The sequence below is a fragment of the Taudactylus pleione genome, unplaced genomic scaffold, assembly GCF_031769625.1.
Source record: "Taudactylus pleione unplaced genomic scaffold, aTauple2 ptg000041l, whole genome shotgun sequence".
NCBI classification, from domain to species: Eukaryota; Metazoa; Chordata; class Amphibia; order Anura; family Myobatrachidae; genus Taudactylus; species Taudactylus pleione.
The window spans coordinates 32,793,718-32,818,829 of NW_028284443.1; the positions used below are offsets into that span (position 1 = coordinate 32,793,718).

The following is a 25,112-nucleotide window of genomic DNA, read 5'->3' on the forward strand; positions in this document are numbered from 1 at the left end:
GAAACCCAATGCCTTGACAAAGGTCCATGTTGGACCGAAACGTTGGCTGGCCAAATTACATTGGTATTAAAAGTTGATTAATGTTGCTGAAAATCTGGAGAGTGCTTTCTTTCTTTTCATTAAGAAATACAATTGATTATATATATATATATATATATATATATCTATACATACACACACACACACACACAGACGTGTGTGTGTAAATATATATATGTATGTGTGTGTGTGTTCAATGTATTTATTCAAAACATGCAGAGGTAGGCAGGCAGTATCCGCCTACTTCTGTGACATCATAAGTTGGACAGAAGTTTGCTGGTCTGTTGAAAAAGTTGGCAGGTTGCCTGGTTGGATGAAAAGTTGGTTAGATGTGTGGGAAAAGCTGGCCACACATCTAAAGATTATCTGTCCAACCAGCCAACTAGTAGATTGGTTGGAATGAAAATCTGGTAAGGAATACAATCAGCAACTTGCTCCCAGACGCTGAAAAATGGACCAAAACTGTTGTATAAACAAATAGTTTAAATCAAACATTTAACAAACTTGTCTGACGACCATTTTCATCTGTTTTCTGGCATTTAGGAGTAAATTTCTGAAAATCATTTACTCCCATTCCTTACCAGATTTTCATTCCAACCAATCAATAAGTTGGCTGGTTGGAAGTAAGTTGTTCTAGTGTGTGGCCAGCTAAAGCGTTTTAGTTGGACAGACAAGTTGGACGGTTGGTCAGTTGGCTGGTTGGACAGATAATCTTTAGATGTGTGGCCAGCTTAAGTGTTTAGTTGTTCACCCATATAATGGGAATAATCCACAAATGCAGGTTGATGCTCCCTCGTGTCCAGCAATAATAAAATGGCAAATACACAGTCACTAATCGCTCAAAGCCATTATTGTTAGATGATTTCACTCGAATCATCTAACAATAATGGCTTTGAGTGATTAGTGACTGTGTATTTGCCATTTTATTATTGCTGGACACGAGGGAGCATCAAACTGCATTTGTGGATTATTTCCATTATATGGGTGAACAACTAAATACTAAGTTATACAATCTTTACAAGCTTGCAGTCATCGAGTGGATACTTATAGGATTGTATCTCTCTTAAAGTGACCTTGTTTCTATTTTTTAGTAATTGTTGATTTTATTATTCAATTGTGTATACCAATATGAGAGATATTTATCGGTTCCTGATGTGATGATACATTTTGAATATATTATGCTGTTCGTATGTTGTACTTTTATATTATTTTATTGAAATAAATAAGCGATACTGAGGAAGCCTTTTGTAGCCTATTGCTAATTCTATCAAACATAAATATACATTTATTATTGGTTGACGATCCTCAGCGCAGTCCATTTGTGGGTTTCGTGGTATGGATATTTTTAGATAAGATATTTAAATTTATATTTACTTAGAGCACCAGGACTTTTGGACTCTCAACCTTTCTGACTTATTGAGGCTTGGGCTCATTTTTTCCTAGTGGGGGATTATGGAAGACAAGTTGGCAGGGGTGAAGCTGAGCCTGTAATTTGGGCCCCTGATGGCCTAGAGAACATTAAAAGTAATACTGCATTATCCTACAGAATGATAACATCTATATATTGTTAAGGTATTGGTGATAACTGATGGGGTGAGGAACCATGGGAGAGTGGATATATTAAAAAGATCAATGCCTGAAGCATCCAGAGGATGATTCCGCGGGCCTTATACGGCTCCCCAGGCCTGAGGTTTCCCCATCCCTGACTTAAACAATATGAGGACACTGGCTGGAGCAAGGCATGAATGGACAATTTCCTTCTCACAGTTGTAATTCTGCCTCCATGTCTGTTTATCCCACACAGTGACCTGCCATACTGTACCTTTAAGTAGTCCAATACTGCCTTTGGTGTCCAAGCTTTTAGTTACAACTATTCTACTGCTTTATATGATCTGTCCCACTGATGTAGTTGACATCTATGGTCCAGTGTTATTATTGTTGGTGCTTGGTAAACATTGGCGGAAGCAGAAATCAATGACTGGCAATCTCAAATACCTGGCTGCTGTGGTATTTTGTTCTATTCTCATAGAAGTAGCACTATTGCTACCAATTACCAGCTTGTATTTATTTTCAGTAGCTCAGCTATGTTTTTGCCTTAAACATGCACAATACTGAATGCATCACTGTGCTTACAACTTTATAAACGTTGGCTGTAGGCACCTTATGCTTTACTCAACTTTTTTGAGTGCTCCGATCATTTTAGGATTTTGTTTAATACTCTCTTATATGTTATGTTGTCAGGTAACTATCAAGCACTTAACTTCTCATCTTTATAATTATTGCTTTTCCCCCCAAGGCCCAATTATAAATACATTTTATATAAAATGTGTTTATGGCCACTTATTGGATACACTTGCTGGTTAATGCAAATATCTAATCAAGCAATTATGTGGCAATAATGCAATGCATAAAAACAGGTAGAAACTGTCAAGAGGTTCAGTTGTTCAGATCACACACAAATCCATATTGCCTTGTGTCAACAGTTGAGGCTGGTGGTGGAATAGTATGGAGACTATTTTCTTTGCACACATTAGGCCCCATATTTGCAAATTAACATTGTTTAAATGCCACAGACTACCTGGGTAGTATTGGTGACCATATGTATTTCTTTATGGCCACAGTCTACCCATATTCTAGTAGGATAACTTGCCAGATGAAAAAAGCGCATGTCATCTCAAGCTGGCTCCATAAACCTGACCGAGTTCAGTGTACTCCAAAGTCACCATATCTCAAGCCAATACAGAATCTTTGATATGTGGTGATTGAGAGATTTTCAGCATGAAGGTGCATCTGACAAATCTAAAGTAAATGTGTTATGCCATGTCGACATGGACCAGAATCTCTAATGACTGTTTTAAGAACTTTGCTAAATCCATACCACACAGAATTCAGGCCGTCTTGGATGCAAAGTCTGGAGTTCTAGCCAGAACTAGAGGTAATATTTATGTACATTCCCCACAACCAGTTTTCAAAAACTAATCTACACTCAGACAGCAATATCCTATCGGTCAGGATTTCATCTTCATGCAAACGACTTGTTGCACCACTCATTTGGACCAATTCACCATGAGCACACAAAATTCAATTTGGCATTTTATTTATGCTGTCAGCACCATTTCTATACTTTTACTTTGTGGGTTTTGTATTATACATTATTTTGTATGTAAGGTTTAAAAAAAATAAAATACATGCCAATATTTTTTTTTTTTGCCGAACAGATCTGAAATAGTTTTTAAAAATCTGTAAAAAAAATGTTTAGTATGATTTTTTTCTTCATTTAGAGTTATTCAACATGTGCCTTTTAAATAATTTGTTATTTTAAATGTAAAACGTTTAAGGTTTTCACAGGAGCGAAACCTAAAAGAATGTCGAAATCTTGCAAACCAGTCTAGCTTCTCATACCTTCACCACAGAGTGGGCTATCAGGTCAATTGTTTAATTGCAAATTTATAGTGAGCAGTAATCAAAATAGACAGGAACAGTGGCTAATGCCTCAATTATGCTTAAGTCTAGACCATCCATAAGGGTGTATTCTGTCAATCCTGTAGGTCAGTGGTTCCCAAACTGTGTGCGGCGGCACCCTGGGGTGTCTTGGGACACTTGCAGGGGTGCCTCAGGTTGGTGGTCTAGCACCAAATCAAATTCTTTATGGTCAATGTAATGTAAATATGTGCACAAACAGAAGTACAAACCTGTCTGCCACTATATAACCAAACCTAAGGATGACAGGTAAGCACAATTTACTTCACTTTACTACTTCACTAAATTGTTTTCTGAATTTCTCAATAACAAACTTTGGCCTCGGGGTGCCTTGAAAACAGTGCTGATACTGTAGGGTATCGTGGTTCAAAAAAAGTTTGGGAACCACTGCTGTAGGTGATGGCAATCTCTACTGGTCATGATAATATCCTTAGCTAAAATGCACAATATCTTGCTTTATATGTAGGTACCTTTGTTAATAATAGAAAAGTGACTTCTGGTAAAAATATATTCATCCAATGAAGGTGGTGGATGGATGAGCATTTCAGCAGATATAGAGTTGCTAGAGGAGAAAAACATTCAAGTTATAAATAAAAATACAAATGTTATGTAAATGAAAGCACAGAATACCAATGTTTAAATACTTCATCTTATAGTCAATGGACAAGTAGTTCTAAATGAGCATCCTGTCCTGTCTAGGCGTTTTATGCAACAATATTAAACATTCAAACTTAAGTTAATGCACATAAAGCATATGTATAAATGTAAAAAGGAGTAACTAAAGTACATTCCTTGTATAAATTATTAAAAACTAGCAATCGAGATTTCAACTGAAGTTAAAACTTGATCAAACAAACTCATAAGTATAACTCATTTCATATTCTAGCAAAAAAAAAAATAATGAAATATCTTCAGCACTGGAGGAAGGTATAGCAACAATCTTGGTTATATAACCTGATAAAAATGTGTCACAGTGCTGTGACTAGACAGTGTCTCACGCTCCTAAAAGGAGAGCTATACAGTGTTCTGGGTCTGTCCTGATAATTGTGTCAGCTTCAACTAATATAATCAACCTTTTACTCACACAGTGAGCTTTATTATAAAGTGGGAAAGACCAAAAGAGTGACTAAGTATAAATGTAAATAAATATTACATTACACAAGATTGTTGCTATACCCTCCTGTATTGACAGGAGGCATCCCGACAGCCGGCTTTACATACAGATTCCTCCTCCAGTGCCAGAGATATCTCTCCTTATTCCTGCTAATCTATGGGGGTTGGATGGGTATCCCTTTTCTCACCACCTTAGGCTGCAGGAATAGGGTATCCTATTGGCCACCACCCAGACATCCCCCATTCGCTACATTATTTCATATGCTACCCATACATTTTTTTTTTTAATGTTGTGGAGGAGATAGGATGCTTTTTGATAAACACTGGAATACATACATTGCATAAAGGGAGTGAAATAAGGGTCTAATGTGCATTTTACTCAGGACCTAAAGCAGTTATGGTCTAGGAACAAACACATATTACTTCTAAAAAGATGCAAAACTGGAAAAATATAGGAATTCTCCTTTATTTTTTTCCCCCAGTGTGGAACATTTTGATAGAGCACAGCACCAGTAGAGACAATTCTCCATTAATGGTGAAGAGGATAGCATGGGCAGACAAAGCAAGTGTGTATCTGGAGTTTTATTGTGCAGTGTGGGCCATATACATTCTGTAAGACATTGACATATTAGCATGCATGTTGAACACCCATGCAAAAGACAGTCTTGTTGGGCTGAGTGCAGAACAGAAGGGATTTTTTTTTTGCAAAAACAAGAAAAAGCTCTCCTGGTTTACTCTCAACAGAACAAGACTGATGCATTTTGCATGGGTGTTCAACATTCATGCTAAACGGTCAATGTCTCAGAACATATGTAAAGGAAGGATGAGGGTGATGATTGTAAGAAATTTAGTATCAAGTATGAATCAGATAGATTCAGGGAAGTGATAGTCTAGGTTTCTACTACATGTTGGGACAGCAAAGTGGCACAATAAATAGCTTGTTGCCTCATAGCATTGAGGTCTTGGGTTTGATTCCCACTAAGGCCCGAGCCTGTACATTCTTCTACGTGCTTGCATGGGTACTCCGGTTTCCTCACCCAATCCAAAAACATACTCGTACGTTAATTGGCTTCTGGCAAAAATGACCTTGTGTATTGTGTGTGTACATGTGGTAGGGAATATAGATTGTAAGTCCAACTGGACTGCTGTGAATGACTACATATTCTCTATAAAACACTGTGGAATATGTGTGCGCTACAGATGTGTCTATAAAAAACTATCCTCAAATCGCAACAAATACACCCATTGGATGCTCCACAGACTTTGTGATAGCTGCACCATGTGACTTTCTTAAAATATACATCTTAATCTTCTACTGTATACTAATTATTTTGAGACAAAAATATAAATTTTAAGTAATTAGTACACAATTCGCAAATTAAAATTCAAGGAAAGTACGCAAGCACAGGAATCACTACTGATGGTGGAGCATCTAAGTTGCACCTGTCCTCCCTGTACCCATTCAGTACCGACTGAACACTAATTGAGAATTTGATCATACTGCTTCATTAGAGCTCTAAAAGAAAACAGATGGCCAAGCCAATAGCCATCTTAAATGCACTTTTATAAACATCCAGCGTGGCTTCATTGAAGTGTTACAGGATATTTAGCTAAATCAGGTGCAAACTGGTGAACTGTACTTAAGGTAAATATGAATTAGCAGCAAGTGACCTAATCCGGCATTATTCTGGTCTGCAATCTTCAGCAAACAAGTGGTGGGTGAGGGGTTTGTTATGGCTCGTCATTTTTACATATATATTTGAAAGAATGCACATAAAGTAAAAGAAAACTAGAGGTGGAATCTAGCATTTAACAGATAATTAATGGTTCTTAAGGAATTTATGTATAAGGAAATAACCAGTCATTTGAAAAGCAAATACTACTACGTTACAAAATAGCGTACCATTCAATCATTCCAACAGCAGAGGAAAACCTCAGATGTTTCATTCCTTCCCTCTTCTGTTGTATCAGACACATTTCACTCTCTTCTTCTGCACTAAAAAAAAAAAGACAAAAGACAAAAAGGTTACCAGAGCAATTTAGACAGTTTAGTCCATTTTCATTTAATAACCTAAAGGGCAGAGGGGAGATGTATCAAACCTTCTAATGAATAGAGAAGCTGACAAATAAGTATATTCAGCAGAAGGCTGCACTTAGGGGTGAATTCAATTGTTTTTTGGGCAGCGATAAGTAGCAATTCAATAGTTTTGCTGTTTGGGAACAACTGCGTTACTTATCGCACTTCTCGCAAATGGCAGTATGGGCACCCAAACAGCTGACTTCACAGATTTCTGCTCGCCACCTCAAGAGGCCGCAGATAGAAATCATGCAGTCGTGCACAATCGGCAAACAATTGAATAGCTGCCATCGGGACGCCAAAAAATATGAGGGTCAATATGACACATTAACATTGCTCAGAGTCTGTAAAGAAATAAACATTGTTTATTCATTTAGGGTGAGCGGTGCAAAGTGCTGTTGCAAAGGCACCTTCTTGCCACCTTCTCATTCCGGACTCATGGATTTTTGTACGCAGCCCTATGGGCTTGTGTACATAAATCCACAAGTCCAAGGCAACCGCAAGGGTCACATATATGTGTGCACTTACACACTGGGCGAGTAGACTCACCCCTAATTAAATAGACCAATGTTTGTAAAATTTACAATATTAGCTACTGTATAAAATAATTAATTCTACAGATGTGTCCACATACATCTAGCCTCCTTGCGCGTTAAACAGCCGTTCAAGTCGTGTCTTGCCATGGCGTGACTCGATAGCAGCGAGCGTCTTTTTACCTTCAAATGTATCTTAATCGCATAGTGATGCAAATAGAACGGGCAATCAGCTTCTACTGATTAAAATGATATGTGGCATGCCCTATGTTCTGGTGTGTGACTGCGGGAGTATCTGCATGCAAAATGCTACATTAGCGTCAGCGGTTGTGAAACTAATGTAGCATTTCGCATGTAGATACACCCAGCCGCACACAGCAGAAGCTGCTTGTGCGCTCTATTTGCATCTCTGTGCTATAAGACGACGCAAATGAAGGTAAAAAGCCGCACGAAAATAGACGCTCCGCTCTAGAGTCTCACGGCACTCACACGTTGTGTAACACGACTTGTAGCGCACGGGAGGATAGATGTATGTGGACACATCTGTATGTTGTACAAAAGCATTTTGAGTATATGCCATGTACCACAAGAATATAAGGTTTTAAATGAGGTTTTAAAGAGTGGAATCCTCCAAAATTGTATTCAATAAACGTTGAGATGATGTCATGAGAGATTCTACAGAAAATCAAAGACACCCGTAAGGCGTTACTTCCATACAATGCTTCAATGACATTAGGGGCACCCTCATATGAAAGAGGAAAGTCCCCTCTATCAAAAAAAAGAAGGTCCCTTATTTTCTGATGATCACTAGACAGTATCAACATGCAGTATAGAAATATTAGTAGAGATTTTAGTTCACTGTCTTGTAATTTAATTTTTTTTATTTTTCAAAACAGCAACTCTGCCATTTTGGATAGATAGTCTGCTTGCCGTGTGCGTTGAAATAAGTATACTAGTGTTAATTTCAGGAATTTTAAGGTCTTCTGGGGAAGAAAACAAAAATAAGGAGCAATTTGTGTGGGAACTGCATACTAAAGTACAGATAATGAGGTTGGAATGTGACCTGCCCACAAAGGACCAATATACAGTATACCTATAGACCAGCTGGTGAAACTGCATCAATGTGGTCTATGACAACTGGCAATCCCTAAAATGTCCTGGGATTCAGGGTGGTTTTATATACAAACACTACGTTCATATATACACCATTTAAATTCTAACTTGGTTGCTGAAGTGGTTTAAGTTCAAACCACCACCCACCAAACTACAATCAACAACCTAATTAATTGGACAAAGTGGAATGAACAATTGTGAGTTCACAGTCTCCATACTACTAGCTCCTGTGGACACATAACCAGGACTTTCATTATTGAACTCCCTGTCTGGTGGCTGCATAAACCTGGTGCCTCCCTTGCTACTATTGCTGCTGGCTCTGTGCTTTACATATAATCCTAATGCATACTTATCTGTGTTATGTCAGTTTTCCTCTATAATAATGTACTTTTACCTTAGCTCTTTTTCTAAGTCTTATATCTAGCTCCTACCACTGTATATTTTACTATTTAATTTCTGCTCCCACCAAATCTCCACTTTTTTTTATACTCAATAATAAACTTTTGCAGTACAGACTCTTTTCCCACACTGCACTATTACTTGCGTTTCTAGAAATCTGCTCTCTCCTACATTCTGTCTTCATTCCTACTTTTAACTTTTCTTCCCCTATTTACATCATCCTTACTATTACCATGTTTTCTTCAAATCCCACCTTCACTCAGTGTCTACCTAATCTTTTGTTCTGCCCCTTGCTTCCATCTTTATCCTTTCCCCCTTGTCTCTTCCATTTCCTCTTCCCCTTATCTCCTCTCCTCTGTTTACCTTCCTCCCCATCTTCTCCCATTACTCCACTTTCATTCTCTTATACTCCACAGGGGTCCTACAACCTCACTGCTAATCCCTCCTCCCACTCCCCTCTCCATGTCACTTTACCCCACATCCATCCACACATCATTAATTTCCCTTCCTGCCCACCTTCTACTGGCTCCCCTTCTAGCACTGGAGTCCGCACCATCGCTACACTCTATTCAGCTCGGTCCCCCAAATTAATCTCACCCCCACGCTATAGCAACCCTGATAATCTCATTCAAATCTCTCCAACAAACTCTGTCCCTCTATCCTGTGCCCTCTGGAATGCCAGGTCAGTCTGTAATAAACTGGTCCCAACCCATGACCTTTTCATCTCCAACTCCCTGAATCTCCTAGCTATTACTGAAACCTGGATTTCACCCTCTGACACCGCTTCTCCTGCAGCTCTCTCCTCTGGGGGCCTCACCTTTTCCCACACCCCACGACCTGGGGGTCGCCATGGTGGTGGTGTTGGGGTCCTTCTATCCCCTGGTTACTCATACCAACCCATTCCCTCTGAACCATCCCTCACATTCTCTTCATTTGAAGTCCATGCTATACGCCTCTTCCACCCAGTACACCTCCAAGTAGCTGTCATTTACCGTCCCCCTGGCCCTCCCTCCAAGTTCCTTGACAACTTTGCTTCCTGGCTCCCTCACTTTCTCTCCTCAGACCTTCCCTCCATTATCCTAGGTGACTTCAATATTCCAATTGATATCCCCACAGAATCCTCTGCCTCCAAACTCCTCTCCCTCACATCGTCACTTGGTCTCTCCCAATGGACCTCCTCACCCTCCCATGTGAGTGGCCATGTGCTTGATCTGGTATTCACACACCGTTGTGATATTTCTGACCACCTCAATTCCCCATTCCCTCTTTCTGACCATCACCTTCTCTCTTTTAACCTGTCCCTCTCTCCTTCCCCTCCTCTACCTCCAAAAGCCTCCATTACTAAGCGTAACATTGACACTATCGACACAGGTTCCTTTTCTTCCCTGCTTGACTCACTTCTCTCCCCTATCCTCTCTCTCTCCTGCCCTGAACAAGCCGCCTCCCTATACAATGCCTCCCTTACTTCTGCTCTGGACTCTGTTGCCCCAGCGATCACTATTCACACTCGCAGATCTACTCCTCAACCCTGGCATTCCAAATGCACCAGATACCTGCAAAAGTGTTCTCGAACTGCCGAGCGACAGTGGAGAAGATCACGCTCTAAGGCAGATTTTCTCCATTTCAAATTTATGCTCTCATCCTATAGTGCTGCGCTCTCCCTCTCTAAACAGTCATACTTTAAGAACCTCATCTCCTCTCAGTCCTCTAATCCCCAGCGTCTCTTCACTACTTTCAAATCCCTCCTTCGCCCACCCCCTCCTCGTCTCCCCTCCTTGCTCACTGCCCTTGACTTTGCTACCTACTTTACATCTAAAATTGATTCCATACGTCAGGGCATCATATCCAATCAGTCCCCCAGCTCTCCACCTCCTCCTTTCCCTAGTCACCCCTCCCCATCAACTTTACCAACTCTAACATCCTTCTCCCCTGTATCTGGAGAGGAAGTCATGGCCCTCATCCGGTCCTCCCCCCCTTCCACCTCCCCCCTTGATCCCATCCCCTCCCGCCTCCTCCGCTTCCTCTCTCTCTCAGCCTGCTCCCATCTTGCCCACCTCATTAACCTCTCCCTCTCATCAGGCACTGTTCCTTCTGCATTCAAACATGCCCTTGTCTCCCCCATTCTTAAAAAACCTACCCTTGATCCTAACCTTCTTTCTAACTACCGTCCCATCTCTCTCCTCCCCTTTGCCTCCAAACTCCTTGAGCGGATTGTCTACAACCGCCTTACCACTTTTCTTTCCTCCCACTCCCTCCTTGACCCTTTTCAGTCTGGCTTACGTTCTCTCCACTACACTGAAACTGCCCTCACAAAAGTCAGCAATGACCTCCTTGCTGCCAAATCCCAAGGCCACTACTCTCTTCTCATTCTCCTTGATCTCTCTGCTGCTTTTGACACTGTGGACCACCCTCTCCTGCTGAATATCCTTCACTCCCTTGGTCTACGTGAAACTGCCCTCTCCTGGCTGTCATCCTACCTCTCTGACCGATCTTTTTCAGTTTCCTCTCACGACTCCTCTTCCCCTCCACAGCCTCTTACAGTAGGTGTTCCCCAAGGTTCTGTTCTTGGTCCTCTCCTATTCTCCCTCTATACTTCCTCTCTAGGTGAACTCATCAGCTCTTTTGACCTCCATTATCATCTCTATGCTGATGATACTCAAATCTACCTTTCCTCCCCTGATCTCTCCCCCTCTCTTCTGACTCGTATCTCCAACTGTCTCTCTGCTGTCTCTTCCTGGATGTCCCAGCGATTTCTTAAGCTTAATATGTCTAAGACTGAGCTGATCATTTTCCCAACCTCCAACATAACCGCACTTCCCGCCATTTCTTTATCAATTGATGGAATAACTATCTCATCTAGTCCCAAGGTGCGCTGTCTTGGAGTTATCCTGGACTCATCCCTCTCCTTCAAACCACATATCCAGAACCTTTCACAGTCCTGTCGTTTCCATCTCAAAAATATTTCTAAGATCAGACCCTATCTCACCCAGGATGCTACTAAAACCCTCATACACTCACTGGTCATCTCCAGATTGGACTATTGTAACCTCCTCCTATCTGGCCTCCCCAAATCCCATCTCTCTCCTCTCCAGTCTGTCCTCAATGCTGCTGCACGGCTTATCTTCCTCTCCAAACATTCTGTATCTGCCTCCCCTCTCCTACAAGCCCTACACTGGCTCACCTTCCCTTTCAGAATCCAATTTAAGGTTCGCACGCTCGCTCACAAAGCCCTCACCCAATCTTCTCCCATATACATCTCTGATCTCATCTCCCTTCACGCTCCTCTCCGCCCTCTTCGCTCAACTAATGCACGCCGCCTTTCATGCCAGCTGATTACTTCCTCCCACTCCCGCCTCCAAGATTTTGCCCGCACTGCTCCCCACCTCTGGAACTCTCTCCCACTCCGCATCAGACTCTCCACCTGTTTGCAATCCTTCAAACGGGCTCTCAAGACCCACTACTTCATCAAAGCCTTCCAGCTATCATTCTAACTCCTTGCTACATGCTCATTCGTCCCCATCTACCCCATCTGTGTCAACCCAGTTTGTCTTCCCCCACCTTTTTAGAATGTAAGCTCTCACGAGCAGGGCCATCTACCCTCTTGTGCTTCTCCTTACTATAGTGTCATTTACTTCTTACTCACCACTAGGGCACCTAACACTTGGTTGCTTATGCTCTGTTGCTTATCTGGGTGATATGGTCACTAATGTAGCAATATATATTATCCATGTCCTGTATTGCATTGTTCTGTAAGTCACTTGTATACAATTTGTTTTTGTACTTTGTAAGGCGCTGCGGAACACTTGTGGCGCCATATAAATAAATGCTAATAATAATAATAATAAGAAGAAGTGTTACAATACTGGTAGAAAAGGAAAACAGATGGTATCGATGTGTGAAAAATGGCTTCTATTACAGGATGATCACCACAACATTTGTATGGTCCTTTTATTGTCTAAGGGGTGTACACAGTCTTTTGGGGATGAAATAAAATTTCAGAGCTTTTCAGTTTCTCTTGTTATGCCCCCATACATCAGGAGATATAACACAAAAGGTTGTATTTGCTGTAAACCTATCTTCCTCTTCTAATGCTTGAAACACATCTGAATGATATATCGTTTTATCTGGCTGTGTGTACAGCCGGACCCGCTAACAGCTCGATAGGTCGGCTGCAGCAGCCATTGAATATGATGTCACAAGTTAGCGGGAATATTCAAAGTGCTCTTCTGGCCACACACATTGGGTGGACGATTGGCAAGTGTGTATGCGCTTACCAATTGTTAGATAGCTCGGCGGGTCGGCAGGGTGTGTACCCAGCTTTAGTCTGATGTTTTAATTTCTCTTTGGCTACACTTTTCACACCTGAAGAAAAAACTTGCCTCAAATTGTAATCCTGTAGTCAATGTAACCTTCCCATTGTTAAACAGACTGCTAAAGATACTGATCATAAGCCCATATCAGCGAATAATATTTAAAAGCATAACTTTAAAAGCCTGCAAACAGGCTTGACTAGTCAGCGAAAGGATGATGCCATTTGAAGGGTGAAGAGTTATAGCTCAGGGGGGGGGGGGGGGGGGGCAGGGTTAGGTTTAGGCTGTGGTGTGGAAGGGTTAGATTCGGGGCCAGGATACTTACCGACAAGTGTCGGTATCCTAACCTTGTTGGGATGCCGGTGTCCCGTACCCAACCAGTTTGCTGTGAGGCGAGCCGTGAGCGCATCGACAGAATTGCGAGCTACTCAGAGGTGCAGAGATACGTCCACACTGTTGGATCTCTTGCACCATGGACAGTGCTGGTGCAAATGCGTGCTGATTATTGAAGACTGCTTTCGCAAGCAGATGGATGGGGGCGGTGCAGTCATAGATGTGCAGACTCTCTTAAATAGGCAGAAATCAGCATTTTCAACCAGATAAAGCAGCCGCTTTACATTCATCTCTTAATTCTTAAACATCTTGAAGAAAATTCCGGATTAAAGGATGAGGCACCTCTGTGTAAACTAGAGTCTAATAAAGCCTAAAGGCGGTGAGAGAAGTTACACTCCTCGGAGAACAGCTAACGGACATTAGCATCCTGCTCCACTTCAGCACACATTGATCTAGAGCTCTGGAGAAGAGCACAACCTACTTTACAGTTCCAAAGTTCACCATCCAGCTAACTGGTGCTGGGTGAAAATGTTAAGAAATATTTTCCATACAATTAGGATATAAAAACTAGTTACCAACAAAAGTGGCAGAACAGCACATTATTCCTCTTGGTCATGTCTAGGATTTAAGTAGACACCTAGACACAAACTACCAAACCTCCCGACAATATTCCCAACATAACATTATTGCCACTCATTATAACAGCTAGTTTCACACATTATAAAATGAGTCAATCCGTACTTGAATCAGCCAAGACACGACATTAGCAGATGGTGCTCTAATCCAATATAAAAACCTCCTAAACATTGCACACTCCATCCCAAGACCTTTCTTCCTAGTGCCCTCTACCTGACCAATTCACTTCACAGATAGATCTATCTATATATAGATAGATAGATCTATCCATCTCTATTAGAAAAAGAAATGTTTTGCATTGTCCACGTTATATTCATTTTTAAATGAATCAGTAAGAACCTTTGATATCTTTTACAGGAGAGTAATGTGCATCAATTACACCACAGACAAAGAAAAACACAGGCAAGTCAGAGGCCCTGGAACCATTTTCTCAAAAGAAGTACATGGACAGTCAGTCACACAAACAGAGAGGGGGAAAACAAAAAGAGCACTTGTTCTTTCATTAATTGAAGCAGTCCCGTATCTGGTATTACAATACACTATGGGAGTGATTCAGAGATTTTCATAAAGCCCATATGTACATAGATTGTTTGTTTGCTATTGTGTATGCGCGAAAGCCGCACTGCGCACGCGTTGTGATTGCATTGAGATTACACTCGTACAGAGGAACCACTCGTAAACTGAGTGACTGGTAGCAAGCGTTTGGGGTAAGTAACGGGGAGGGGGGTGGTTAAAACATAGGCACGTCTGACCGATCAAATGCTGTTTCACAGGTGTGCATAAATTAGCCACTGCTTCAAAGCACGAGAGCTATCTGGGTGTCAGCAGAGCTGCAGTGTTTGCTGCTGGTCAGACTTGACTTACATGCTGCATGACTGCTCAATGTGCGTCAATGTTACTGATGTTTACACAGTTTTACGTTGTCGGACGGATATGAGAAGCAGTTGGTGTCTCTATGCTCAGCTATGCTTTGGAAGGTATCAGTATATTTTTGCAACTGCAATCGACGAGAGAATGCAGTTGTAATTGCTTTAGCGTATGTTCTCTGAATTAGATCCTATGTCTTGAGAACCTAGGAGAGAGAACTTTAAAGCTGGGTACACACTGTATAATGTATACACACGTACAACTTTTTAACTTCGATAAATTGGTCTCATTGAATGATAGCATCTTCTAGGAAGTTCATAAGACGTGTTAACATGGTCACGGTACAGTAAATATTTTCCAGTGTGTATGCGCTGCCGACTGATACGCTGACAGGTCTTCAGATAGTTGTGTAGGTGCACATGTAAATCTGTGCAGTCTTTATAGAGACACAATATTTCCTTCAGACCAAGAGAGAACTCAGGGGATTGGATGAAACAATTGTATAGCATGTAGGAGGTTTCACTACTAGAATGTCACGACCAGGGTTTCTCGGCATAGCGGTCGGCGGGTATTACCTGTGAGATCGCTATGGCAGGGGGCCTGGCGGGGAGCATTGGTTGTGTGTGATCCTGTGCGGGCATACTGTCAGTCTGGGCTTGTTTGGGCTGGCAGTGTTTCCATCCGCTCCAGCATGGGCGCCGCCATCTTGCCTCTAGCCATGTGATCTAATCGCCCTATCCTGGTGGGTCACAAGCTCTCTCTGGCCTGTCACAGCGGAGCACTGGGTATTTAAGGGAGTTGAGAGCTCTCTCATTGCCAGTGCAGCGTGTTTCTCAGCCGCCGCTGAGAGAGAGTTCCTGTGCTCACTTACTGCCTGTTGGATCTTTGCCTTAGCCTGCTTACCTGACCTGTTCCATACCCTGCTGGAATCCTCTGCCTCCTCCTATTGCCTCTCCCTTGCCTGTGTCAGCTGTTACCCTGCTCCACTTGCTCAATTCACTACAGTCCGCAAATTCACTTCAACCTGCAATTCATTACAGCCACACAAGACCTGGATTACTGGACTGCTCCTATCTGCCACTACCTGGACTTTTACTTATTGCTTCACCTCAGTTCCCATTTGCACTTTAGTGCCATCCCTGGACTTTATTTTCTCCCATTGTTCATGTCTGCCAAACCACTTATTAAAAGTTCCACGTTTTGTTTTAAATCTGCTTCTGTGTTTGCTCCTTTCACCACCCCGGGCCCACAACAAACATCACACAGAACTACTCCTTGCAAGGACAAAAGCAACAGTTTGTGGTTCTAAAGAAAAAAAAAAAAAAAAAAAAGTGTACCCAGCTTAACATATAGTCCAACAGGATTTTTAAACTAAGCTGTCAGACTCCACTATTCATGCTTCCAGGCTGTCTTACGCTACACATCACAGCTCTATTGCTGTGAGGATTGAAGGGAACAGTGTGCAGCATTAAATAGTCTCTTGTTGTACAAGGTACTGCATACTAAAGCAATAAAATAACACTAGGTGACAGATCTGCTTAATGACAAATACAAATTTACAGTCTTTACCAGAGAACTAATCCATCGAACGTCATTAAACGGATACTCTCTAAGCCTCTGCCCCCAGAGCATAACCAGAATAATAGCCACATCTGTTTGTCAGGATAAATTTATATTTGCTCACTATTAAATGCAACCACAGCTCCTTGGTCTTCATGGAATGTGTCACAAGTGAACATCTGCTAACCCGGTACTACCCCACCGACTCTCCCAAAGATTATTCATTTATCACCAGCTACCCCACTTGCATGTATTGGTGATAAGGTTACAGATCTCCATTTACTCTTAATTACAGTGAGCACTTGAACAGCCAATAGGATTTCACTGTAAAGGATATAGGAAGGTGTATGTGTAGCATTAGGAATAGCAGACATAGCAGCACGTTTAGAATCAGGAGATTAGATGACAGTCATGGACACTTCCATCACATTAAATGGAAAAGCCATCATTGGAGTGTCCTCTGATGTACATGTGACTTTGCCTTACTAATATTTTATTTTGCTGTGCATATACAGCTAGTTTACCCTACTATGTAAGTTGCATCTTATTTGTTTAGTTATTTCTTATTAACTTTTTAAACCAAGCTAAACTTTTATAAGTTAGTATTAATAAATATTTACATTAACTGGTATGCATGTCTGTACCTGCCTATGACATTAAGGCCAGACTTCTTGCTTTATTAAATAGCAACGGGTATATCTATATAGTTGCCACTGTACTCTGTTTCCCTTGACCAGTTACAATAAGCAACTCAAGGATTGCAATATTAAAGGCCATTTTCCGCCTAAGGGATTCTATACCTTTATAGAACAAATTAGACATTGGCTGCAGAGTACATTCTATTGCAGTTAGCCTTTTTTTTTTGCAAGGAGCAAGTAATCATGGTTGACACGTCAGTCAGCTGACCATGTGCAAGTTGAAAACTTGTAAAAACTAGGCAATAGTACAGGACGGTTCTAAGATACAATTTGCTATGATCTGTACCAGTATTTAAATCTGCAAGTAGTGATCAACAGTTCAGTGACCCAGCTTGGCTCAATCTATCCCAGAGTACATTCTAGACAATAATTCTAACCGATAGGAAGTTTGAAGAGGATTTTCCTGTATACCAATCATCACTATTGCAATATTATATTACTATGAAATGAAATAAAGCTGCAGTATCTTGTACATACAGATGTGGATGCAACTCTACTATAGAATGACTCTGCTCCCTTGTCCTCTTGAATATGGATTCATTTTCATATGCAGTTTTCAGAAGCAGACAGGGGGTCCTTCATTAAATGTGTGTGAAATCAAGCATGCCCTAGCCACAACACTTACTAAACACCATTTCTTAATCTGAAAGAACATGCTTAGGTATGTGGCTACATCATGTGTTTGTTAATATCTTGGCATTTCATTAGGTTCTGATTCAAGGCTTCTGGCAAAGTATCCTGCAATAACCAAAACAGGCACTTGGGAAAAAAGTTGCTTCTTACTTCAGCTATCAGAGTAGAAATTTATGCTATAATCAGCGGTTTGCAATTTAAAACATTTATCTCTTCCACACGAGGATCTGCTCACAACCGAATAGAGCTTTAAACGCGAGGAAGTCTTCAACAATCATCAAGAAGCTCGTGTGTTGGCCTTGTTAATGCCTGCAAAACAGATTTAAAACCCGCTGTAGTAACAGAGACTTGAAATTTGAATTGGTTCTTTGTTACTTTTACTAAAAATATTTAAGTAACCAACATTATGAAAATTACTGCTCTGAATGCATAAAATTAAAAATACCCATAGCTCATTTTAAAAGTGCTTTCTTACCAAAGGTAAGTAAATCCATTGTTATTATCTTAAGCACGGTGTACGTGAAAAAAAGGAGGGGTATATAGAATATTCAGAAATACTAAATTAAGCCTAAAAGGACACTTTGTAGGAAAGATTACCAACTTTTTTTGTTACTTTGACTCGAGAATGACTAGATCAAGAAGCCTGAATTAAAAAAGAAAAATCCAGTCTCCAAAATATTTTAAACAAATCCTGTCCCCTACTACAGCTGGGAGCATCCCTCTACCAGCACCTTCAAAATCAGACATTCTGCACCCTTTCCTCCACCCAGTCTTATGGATGCATTCCCCAGGTCTCCCAAAATGGGACATTTTAAAACTACTTGGACTGGAATTGGGTTTTATGCCAGTATTTAAATGGACCACATACTGCAAAACAGCTTTTCCAAGTACTACATCCTGACACTAGCAGCATTTTCTGGGTGTTTCATTTATAAATTATCTGAGGAATTTAGGAGTGAATTGGAAGGACCACTGCAGTACTACTACATTGGTATTTCATTTTGTACATTGAGAGTTGTATTTCAAATATTTTTAATAGCGCCACAGATCTTGACAGAAGCCTTTATCCACAAACTGAATTATCATACCACTCTAAGACATGCCAAAATAGTAACAGTCTATTGACATTATCATCACTTCATAGTTCTTAAAAAAGGACCCCGAGACTTGCAATGCAAGCAGCTAGTGGCCTTATATGCATAGTGTTCAGGAGCTTGATTAAATATATTTCAGAAAAGGCTAGTATTGATAGAAGTCATATTGGTATGCACATAACTTATTGGACTATGTTTATTTTTTTTCAAAGCCACCAATATTGGGTAGTTAGGTCAGCAGAAGAGAAAACTGCATTCAAATTAAATAGTAATATTAGCACAGTTTTAAACACCGTAGGTAATACCAACAAAGGCTGGCAGCTTTGAAGACCAGCCACATATCAGAAATAGCCCATTGTCTGCAACTCTTTTAAAAAGGTAAAAGCACCACAACTGCACTAAAGAGAAGCAATTGGAAACAACTAAAAAGGGCCACTACACTTACCAGTTTCGTTACTATAAATCACACACAGGAAAATGTCAGGTGCTATCTGCCAAAATAGTCAAACTACACTGGGGACAGTGCTGCATATGCTGGGCAAAAAAAAAAAAAAAAAAAAGCTTTTGAAGTTTGAGATGAAGCTTTAAGGCTAAAACTGCTAGCAACATAAAACAATAGCTTTTATAGTAGATAACAGCTATACACAATGGCCCTGATTTAGACCCGCTCGCTGCCGCAGTCAGCTCGCAGGGTCTGTGGGTGTTTTTTTTTTTTCTGTGTCTGGCCGCTCGCAAAGCTGTGGGAGACCTCCCACAGCTTGTGCGAGCAGGCAGGAGGCCGTCGCGATAATAGCGACGAGACCGTGTGGTAGGGTCTCGGTTACTGCAATGCCGAGTGGACTTCCTGCTCCATTAGAGCAGGAAGTCCACTACTGACATCAGTAGTGCTGTCAGTAGGGCCTCCCACAAACACCAGGCGTTCGTGTTGCTACCCCCCTCCCCGCCTACAAAATGGGGCCAGCTGTCACTCACCATCGACAGCTGCCCCGTCTTGTAGCGAGCCCCGGAGCTCGCAAACGCCGGACGCTGTGCGTGCCCAGTGGAGGACCATCGAGCCGCTTGCGAACGGCTCTCAATCAGGCCAAATGTCCAAGAAATTCTGACTTATTTTTGGGGATAATTATTTGGGAACTTGCATTTCTAACTTTAGAGATTTCTTTTTTTGGCTTATTCAAAATATTATATTATAATATATACATATATATTCAACTAGCCATCTCATTACAGCATACTGTAATTTTTAGTTCCAGCATATCTAAACCACTAAATTAGATAAGATCATTACTCATACCATAAGGGTAAAAGAGGGACAGACTAGATGGGCCAATGGTTCTAATCTGCCATCAAATTCTGTGTTTCTATATTTAATAACATCAGAATGCATTGTTTTACAGCAAAAAGGATCACTACATTGATAGGATACGTTTGGGAAAGATATGGGGAATAAAACCAAAGCAATAGCATTCACACAATAAACTCGACGACACCTTGGTTTAACATGGTCATGTGTGTTAACTTGGTTCATTTTGGACCATGTCAAATAAACCACTTTTAGAAGTAGAAGCCATGCAAATATATATATATATATATATATATATATATTTTAACAAAACAATCTAGAATAGGACCTCTGCCTACTACATAGTTTGTCAACCAAACTATATAGCAGCCTCCACAAAAAAAATATGTATGGACTTTATATAGGAGTGAGGGAGCCACATGTTTCCATGATTCTTTCCAAAGCCACTTTTAAATTATTTGAGCAATGTCAAATTACTCCCCAAAAATGTATCAGTTTCTAAAATAAAGAGTGTATAATATCAAGTGTACAGTGTAGGGAGTTCTCCTACAGTTATGGTGCCAAATAAAGAACCCTCCCCCTACTCCACAAATTCTACGGCCCTCAAGGCATGTTATAACTGCACACCGTTACAAAGTATGTTCCTAAAACTCCATAGTGAGCATAGGTTTGTGAAAGCAATTCATATAAACTGCCTGATGATAGATACATAGCATTTATAACACTATGCATACAGCAATTAAGCACATAAAATCAAAATAAAATTAATTAGGTTAGCGCAAGAGAGGACTAGCGTCAGGTCATGGATATTAAAAATGGCAGTTCAGGCTAATTGAGGCTTGAGCTTCAGGTTATATAGAGTAGCTGATCAGTAACTGGTTAGGCTTGGATGTGTGCCTACTTTTATACCCCACTGCAAACTGTTGTCCGCTGGTCTACACTCAACACAGCATAAGTTCTCAATTTTGGATATCATGTGAATGATCAAACTGAGGCACATTTGTTGCTTGGGATCACAATCTACACAGTGCAGTGAAAAATAAATTACCCCAATTTTTGTAATAAATGTAAAAAGCCATAAAAACCCAGACTGACAGCACTTGCAAATGCATCGACACAAAAGGAAACACAGTTTATTAGAAAAGCAAAATTCATATCAAGTCAGCCACCACCGATAAACATAAGTATGTTAATGCCTTAATATTTTTATACCAAGAATATTCAGGCAGGTGACTATTCTGTATTTTTCTTTAAAATCCAAAATCCAAGCAAACAATGATACTTGAAACTTTTTGATTAGAAGCTAATCTGATATTTCAATGGCTTTCACAAGGGTCAAATTTACTCACTGATGGATATAAAATAAACAAACCTTTTTTTGGGACAATATTTACTGTCTGTAACAGAAATAAGTTATGAGAAATATTCTAATGCCTAGGTCATTATTTTCATCCTGTTGATAATGCTCATTTCTTTTTACTTGCACAGGGCAAGAAATAGGACATTTGCAACTCAGACGTAAATCAGAGTAATAGAGCAGTTTACGCAGCATGTTATGCCCACAAGTTGTTTTTTTTCTAAATAATTTTTAGGAAAGGCAAAATACTATTTGTAAATAGTGCGAATTTGCAAACTATACTGTATTTTTGTAAGCCGTGCATATTTTACACTTCGGGGTCACTCCAATAAGGTGCGAATTGCGAGTAGTTTGTTTCTTGAAACTCAGACTTCGCACAAATGCGCGCTCCCGAGAATTCTCCAATCCAATTAAATTTGCCTATTTGCGGTACTCACAGTGGAGGTTTGCAAAATGACTGCCAAATGAGATGTGAGAAGTGCATGAAAAAGTGGGGAGACCATCCTGGACCCCCCAAAATGGATAATTTCATTAGCAGGACCGTATAGAAGGCTGTGTGGGCATTAGGAAGGTACTGCAGGTTGTTAAATGGTGTCAAATGGCTGATTTGTGCTTTTTTTTAACAATACAAAAAAAAAAAAATTATAAAAAGCTAACTTTTTTCGTTTAATCTCAAATGGTTTAAACGAATAATGCACAAAAATGAGAGAAAAATAAAAAAAAAGGTGATATTGGGGTACTTTGATGGTACCTTGAAAAATAAGAAAAAAAAAATTTTCAATTAAAATAAAGATTGTAATTAGATTTGGGGTGCTTAAACCAACGAAAGAGTTTTGGGCTAATTTGAGGAAATTTTTTACCCCCAAAAATGACATGTAGAGAAAATAGCAACTCGCAACTAGTTAGAATCACCCCTTAGTATATTAAAACACAATGGCCGATGAATTATCTGTCCTATTTGGTCATTTCAATCATTTTGCAGAATGTACTGTGTATCACACGGACAGGATAAAAAAATTACAAACAGTCTGACATTTACCCTAAACATTATAACAGAAAAACAAAGCTCATAAAGATGTGCTTACCTATTACTAACACCTTGTGTCATTTCAGAGAGTTCAAATGTACATGAGGCCAAGAGATCACCAGTATAACAGAGGTTCTGCCAGCTTAGGCTCTTCAGCTGTATAAGGAGAAAATGCATTAAAAGTGAAGTTGTAACATTAGCACAAAGTAGGTTATATTACAGCAATGATAAATTTAAACAGAATTTCATTATGGTGTTACATTAAATTTAGGTCACCATGTATACACAAAACGAACATAAAAACAAACAAAACATGAAGTAGTTACTTGGCAGGTCAAATATGTGTTATGCCCTGCACACTGGCAGACAGTTAATCACCAAACTACTGGATCTATACAAAATTATGCCACACAAGCCCAACTTGATAGCTGCTAAATACTAGTGTGCCAGGCCAGGCATAGTTGTCAGCAGATATGCAATCCTGCTGACTGTTCTATTGCCTTACATATCCTCCAGATATGGATAGCATTTATTTTCACATTTTAAAGCAACACTAGATGAAATATCTAGTTACCAACAAAATAGTAATTGAGACTATATAGTATGAATACATAAATACATCAGAATTATTTGATGCCATTTAATGAATGTGTGATGTAAATGTCTGGTAATTAGGATAGACATTAATAGAGTATAAATTAAGTGTGAGAGTGGGGGATTATGGAAGACAAGTTGGCAGGGGTGAAGCAGAGTCTGTAATTTGGGCCCCTGGTGGCCTAGAGAACATTAAAAGTAATACTGTATTATCCTACAGAATGATAACATCTATATATTGTTAAGGTACTGGTTATAACTGATGGGTTGAGAAACCATGGGAGAGTGGATTAAAAAGATACCATAGGCACTACGTTTGGGAAAATTTAGCGAAATTTATCAAGGAGATTTTTTCCACTGCAGTCAGATGACAAATTTGGTTTATGTCCAATTGCACTGAGTTTCTGGGTATTTCCAATGGCTGGCTACTAAGCATTTGGTGCAATAATAATCTAGACTGCTAATTTACCTGCAAGTCTGAAGACCAAATATTGGGAAACCCAGAATGAAGCACTATGGATTCTTAGTGATGGGAAAATGGGTCACTCTACTTAGGAGATCTATAATCCCAACATTATAAAGCATGACCACTTGGGTACAAGAACAGCAATAAATTGTATATAGCCTGATGGGAACCAGGTTCCATCTGAGATTTATTGTGTGAATTCTCCTAAACATAGATGAAGATAGAAGATTTATACTGTACCAAGAATCCCCCGCCAGGTTTGGCTACACAGATCGGACGCCCCACTGAAGCTCATATTGAGCTCTATTCTTTGCAACCAAATTTAATTTATTTTTGCTACCTGAACAGGTAGCAAAGTTATGCTTAAGCGAGACCCATAGGGGAGAACGAAAATCTTCCTCCTAAAACATTAACGCATAACAAGAGTGCAAAGTGCAGACAACCGCTGTCTCCCAATGGAATTATAAATAATTTTTGTACTCCAACTGGAGGGAATTAGAATCCTGTTGGGAATACCCAAGGGTGAGTATGCTCAGTGGAAGTAGTGCACAGCCCCCTCTTCCAAAACTGGCATCCATGGATTCAAACACTTGAAACGTTTAGAATTTGGTGAATGTATAACTAGATGACAAGATGGCTCCCCCCTACACAGCTGCAGCTTATTGTCATTATGCCCAGTAGACACCAGAGAATGTACCTTGGGATTTTCAGGAATCTGTTGCCCAGCTCCAGTCTAAGCCTGACTAATGCTGTAAATAATCCACCTAGCCAAACTTCGGTGCATCATAGATAAAGATCACCCATCTTTCAGATATTACTTGTATTCTAAACATAAGTCCACAAAGCCCTAACCACATCCAAGGAACAAAGAACCCTTTTCTATGTAGATCTATGACAAGCCTTCCCACAGCACACAGACTTAAGATGTACCCAGTATACCCCATATGGCATGGCCCTGTCTGTACAACTAATAATGACAGTCTCCAGGTTCCACCTACCATAAGTGATATGGGAAAGGTTTCTCTTCCCTACCAGCCTTTTCAACTGATGTACTGTGCTTGCAGGCACTGCACAGGAGACTGGTCACTGTCTTTCCAGGCTGCTATTTAGGTTGAACACCAGAGATCAAAAACAAAGTTAACAACTAAAACTAAAGGCTGCTAAGGAAGCCCCTGCACTGGACATCTAAGAAAATGACAAACTTTACTGCAACCACAGAGTCACTGTAGACCCTTTTTTCAAGAAAGCATTATAATATTGTACATGGTTGGGACAGAGTATTTTGTGGTCACAAAATGTCAACTAGAATCTTGAATAGAATAAATCACACCTTATGGTTTTCACATTGTTTGCATCCATCTGGCATCCTAATTAGCATCTGTTGTCAATGTGAAGCATGCGGCGTCATTTACTTTCTTTTAGAATGATTTAGACAAGGCTTTTTATTTCCAGGAAAAATTATATTTGTTTCAGTACAGGTATA

The 25,112-nt window shown here is 40.3% G+C and overlaps 1 protein-coding gene across 2 annotated transcripts in view; it reads right to left on the bottom strand.

Moving 5' to 3' along the window:
- The window catches only part of SCAF11 (SR-related CTD associated factor 11), a 92,545-nt gene that overhangs the window by 25,689 nt on the left and 41,744 nt on the right, over positions 1-25,112 (bottom strand). For both annotated transcript variants that reach the window (XM_088458082.1, XM_088458073.1), the window contains exons 8-10: positions 22,628-22,725; positions 6,536-6,628; positions 3,990-4,081 (exon numbers count right to left, since the gene is read on the bottom strand). In XM_088458082.1, coding sequence (XP_088314208.1) covers positions 3,990-4,081; positions 6,536-6,628; positions 22,628-22,725 — 283 coding nt within the window. The remainder of the gene's footprint in view (positions 1-3,989; positions 4,082-6,535; positions 6,629-22,627; positions 22,726-25,112) is intronic.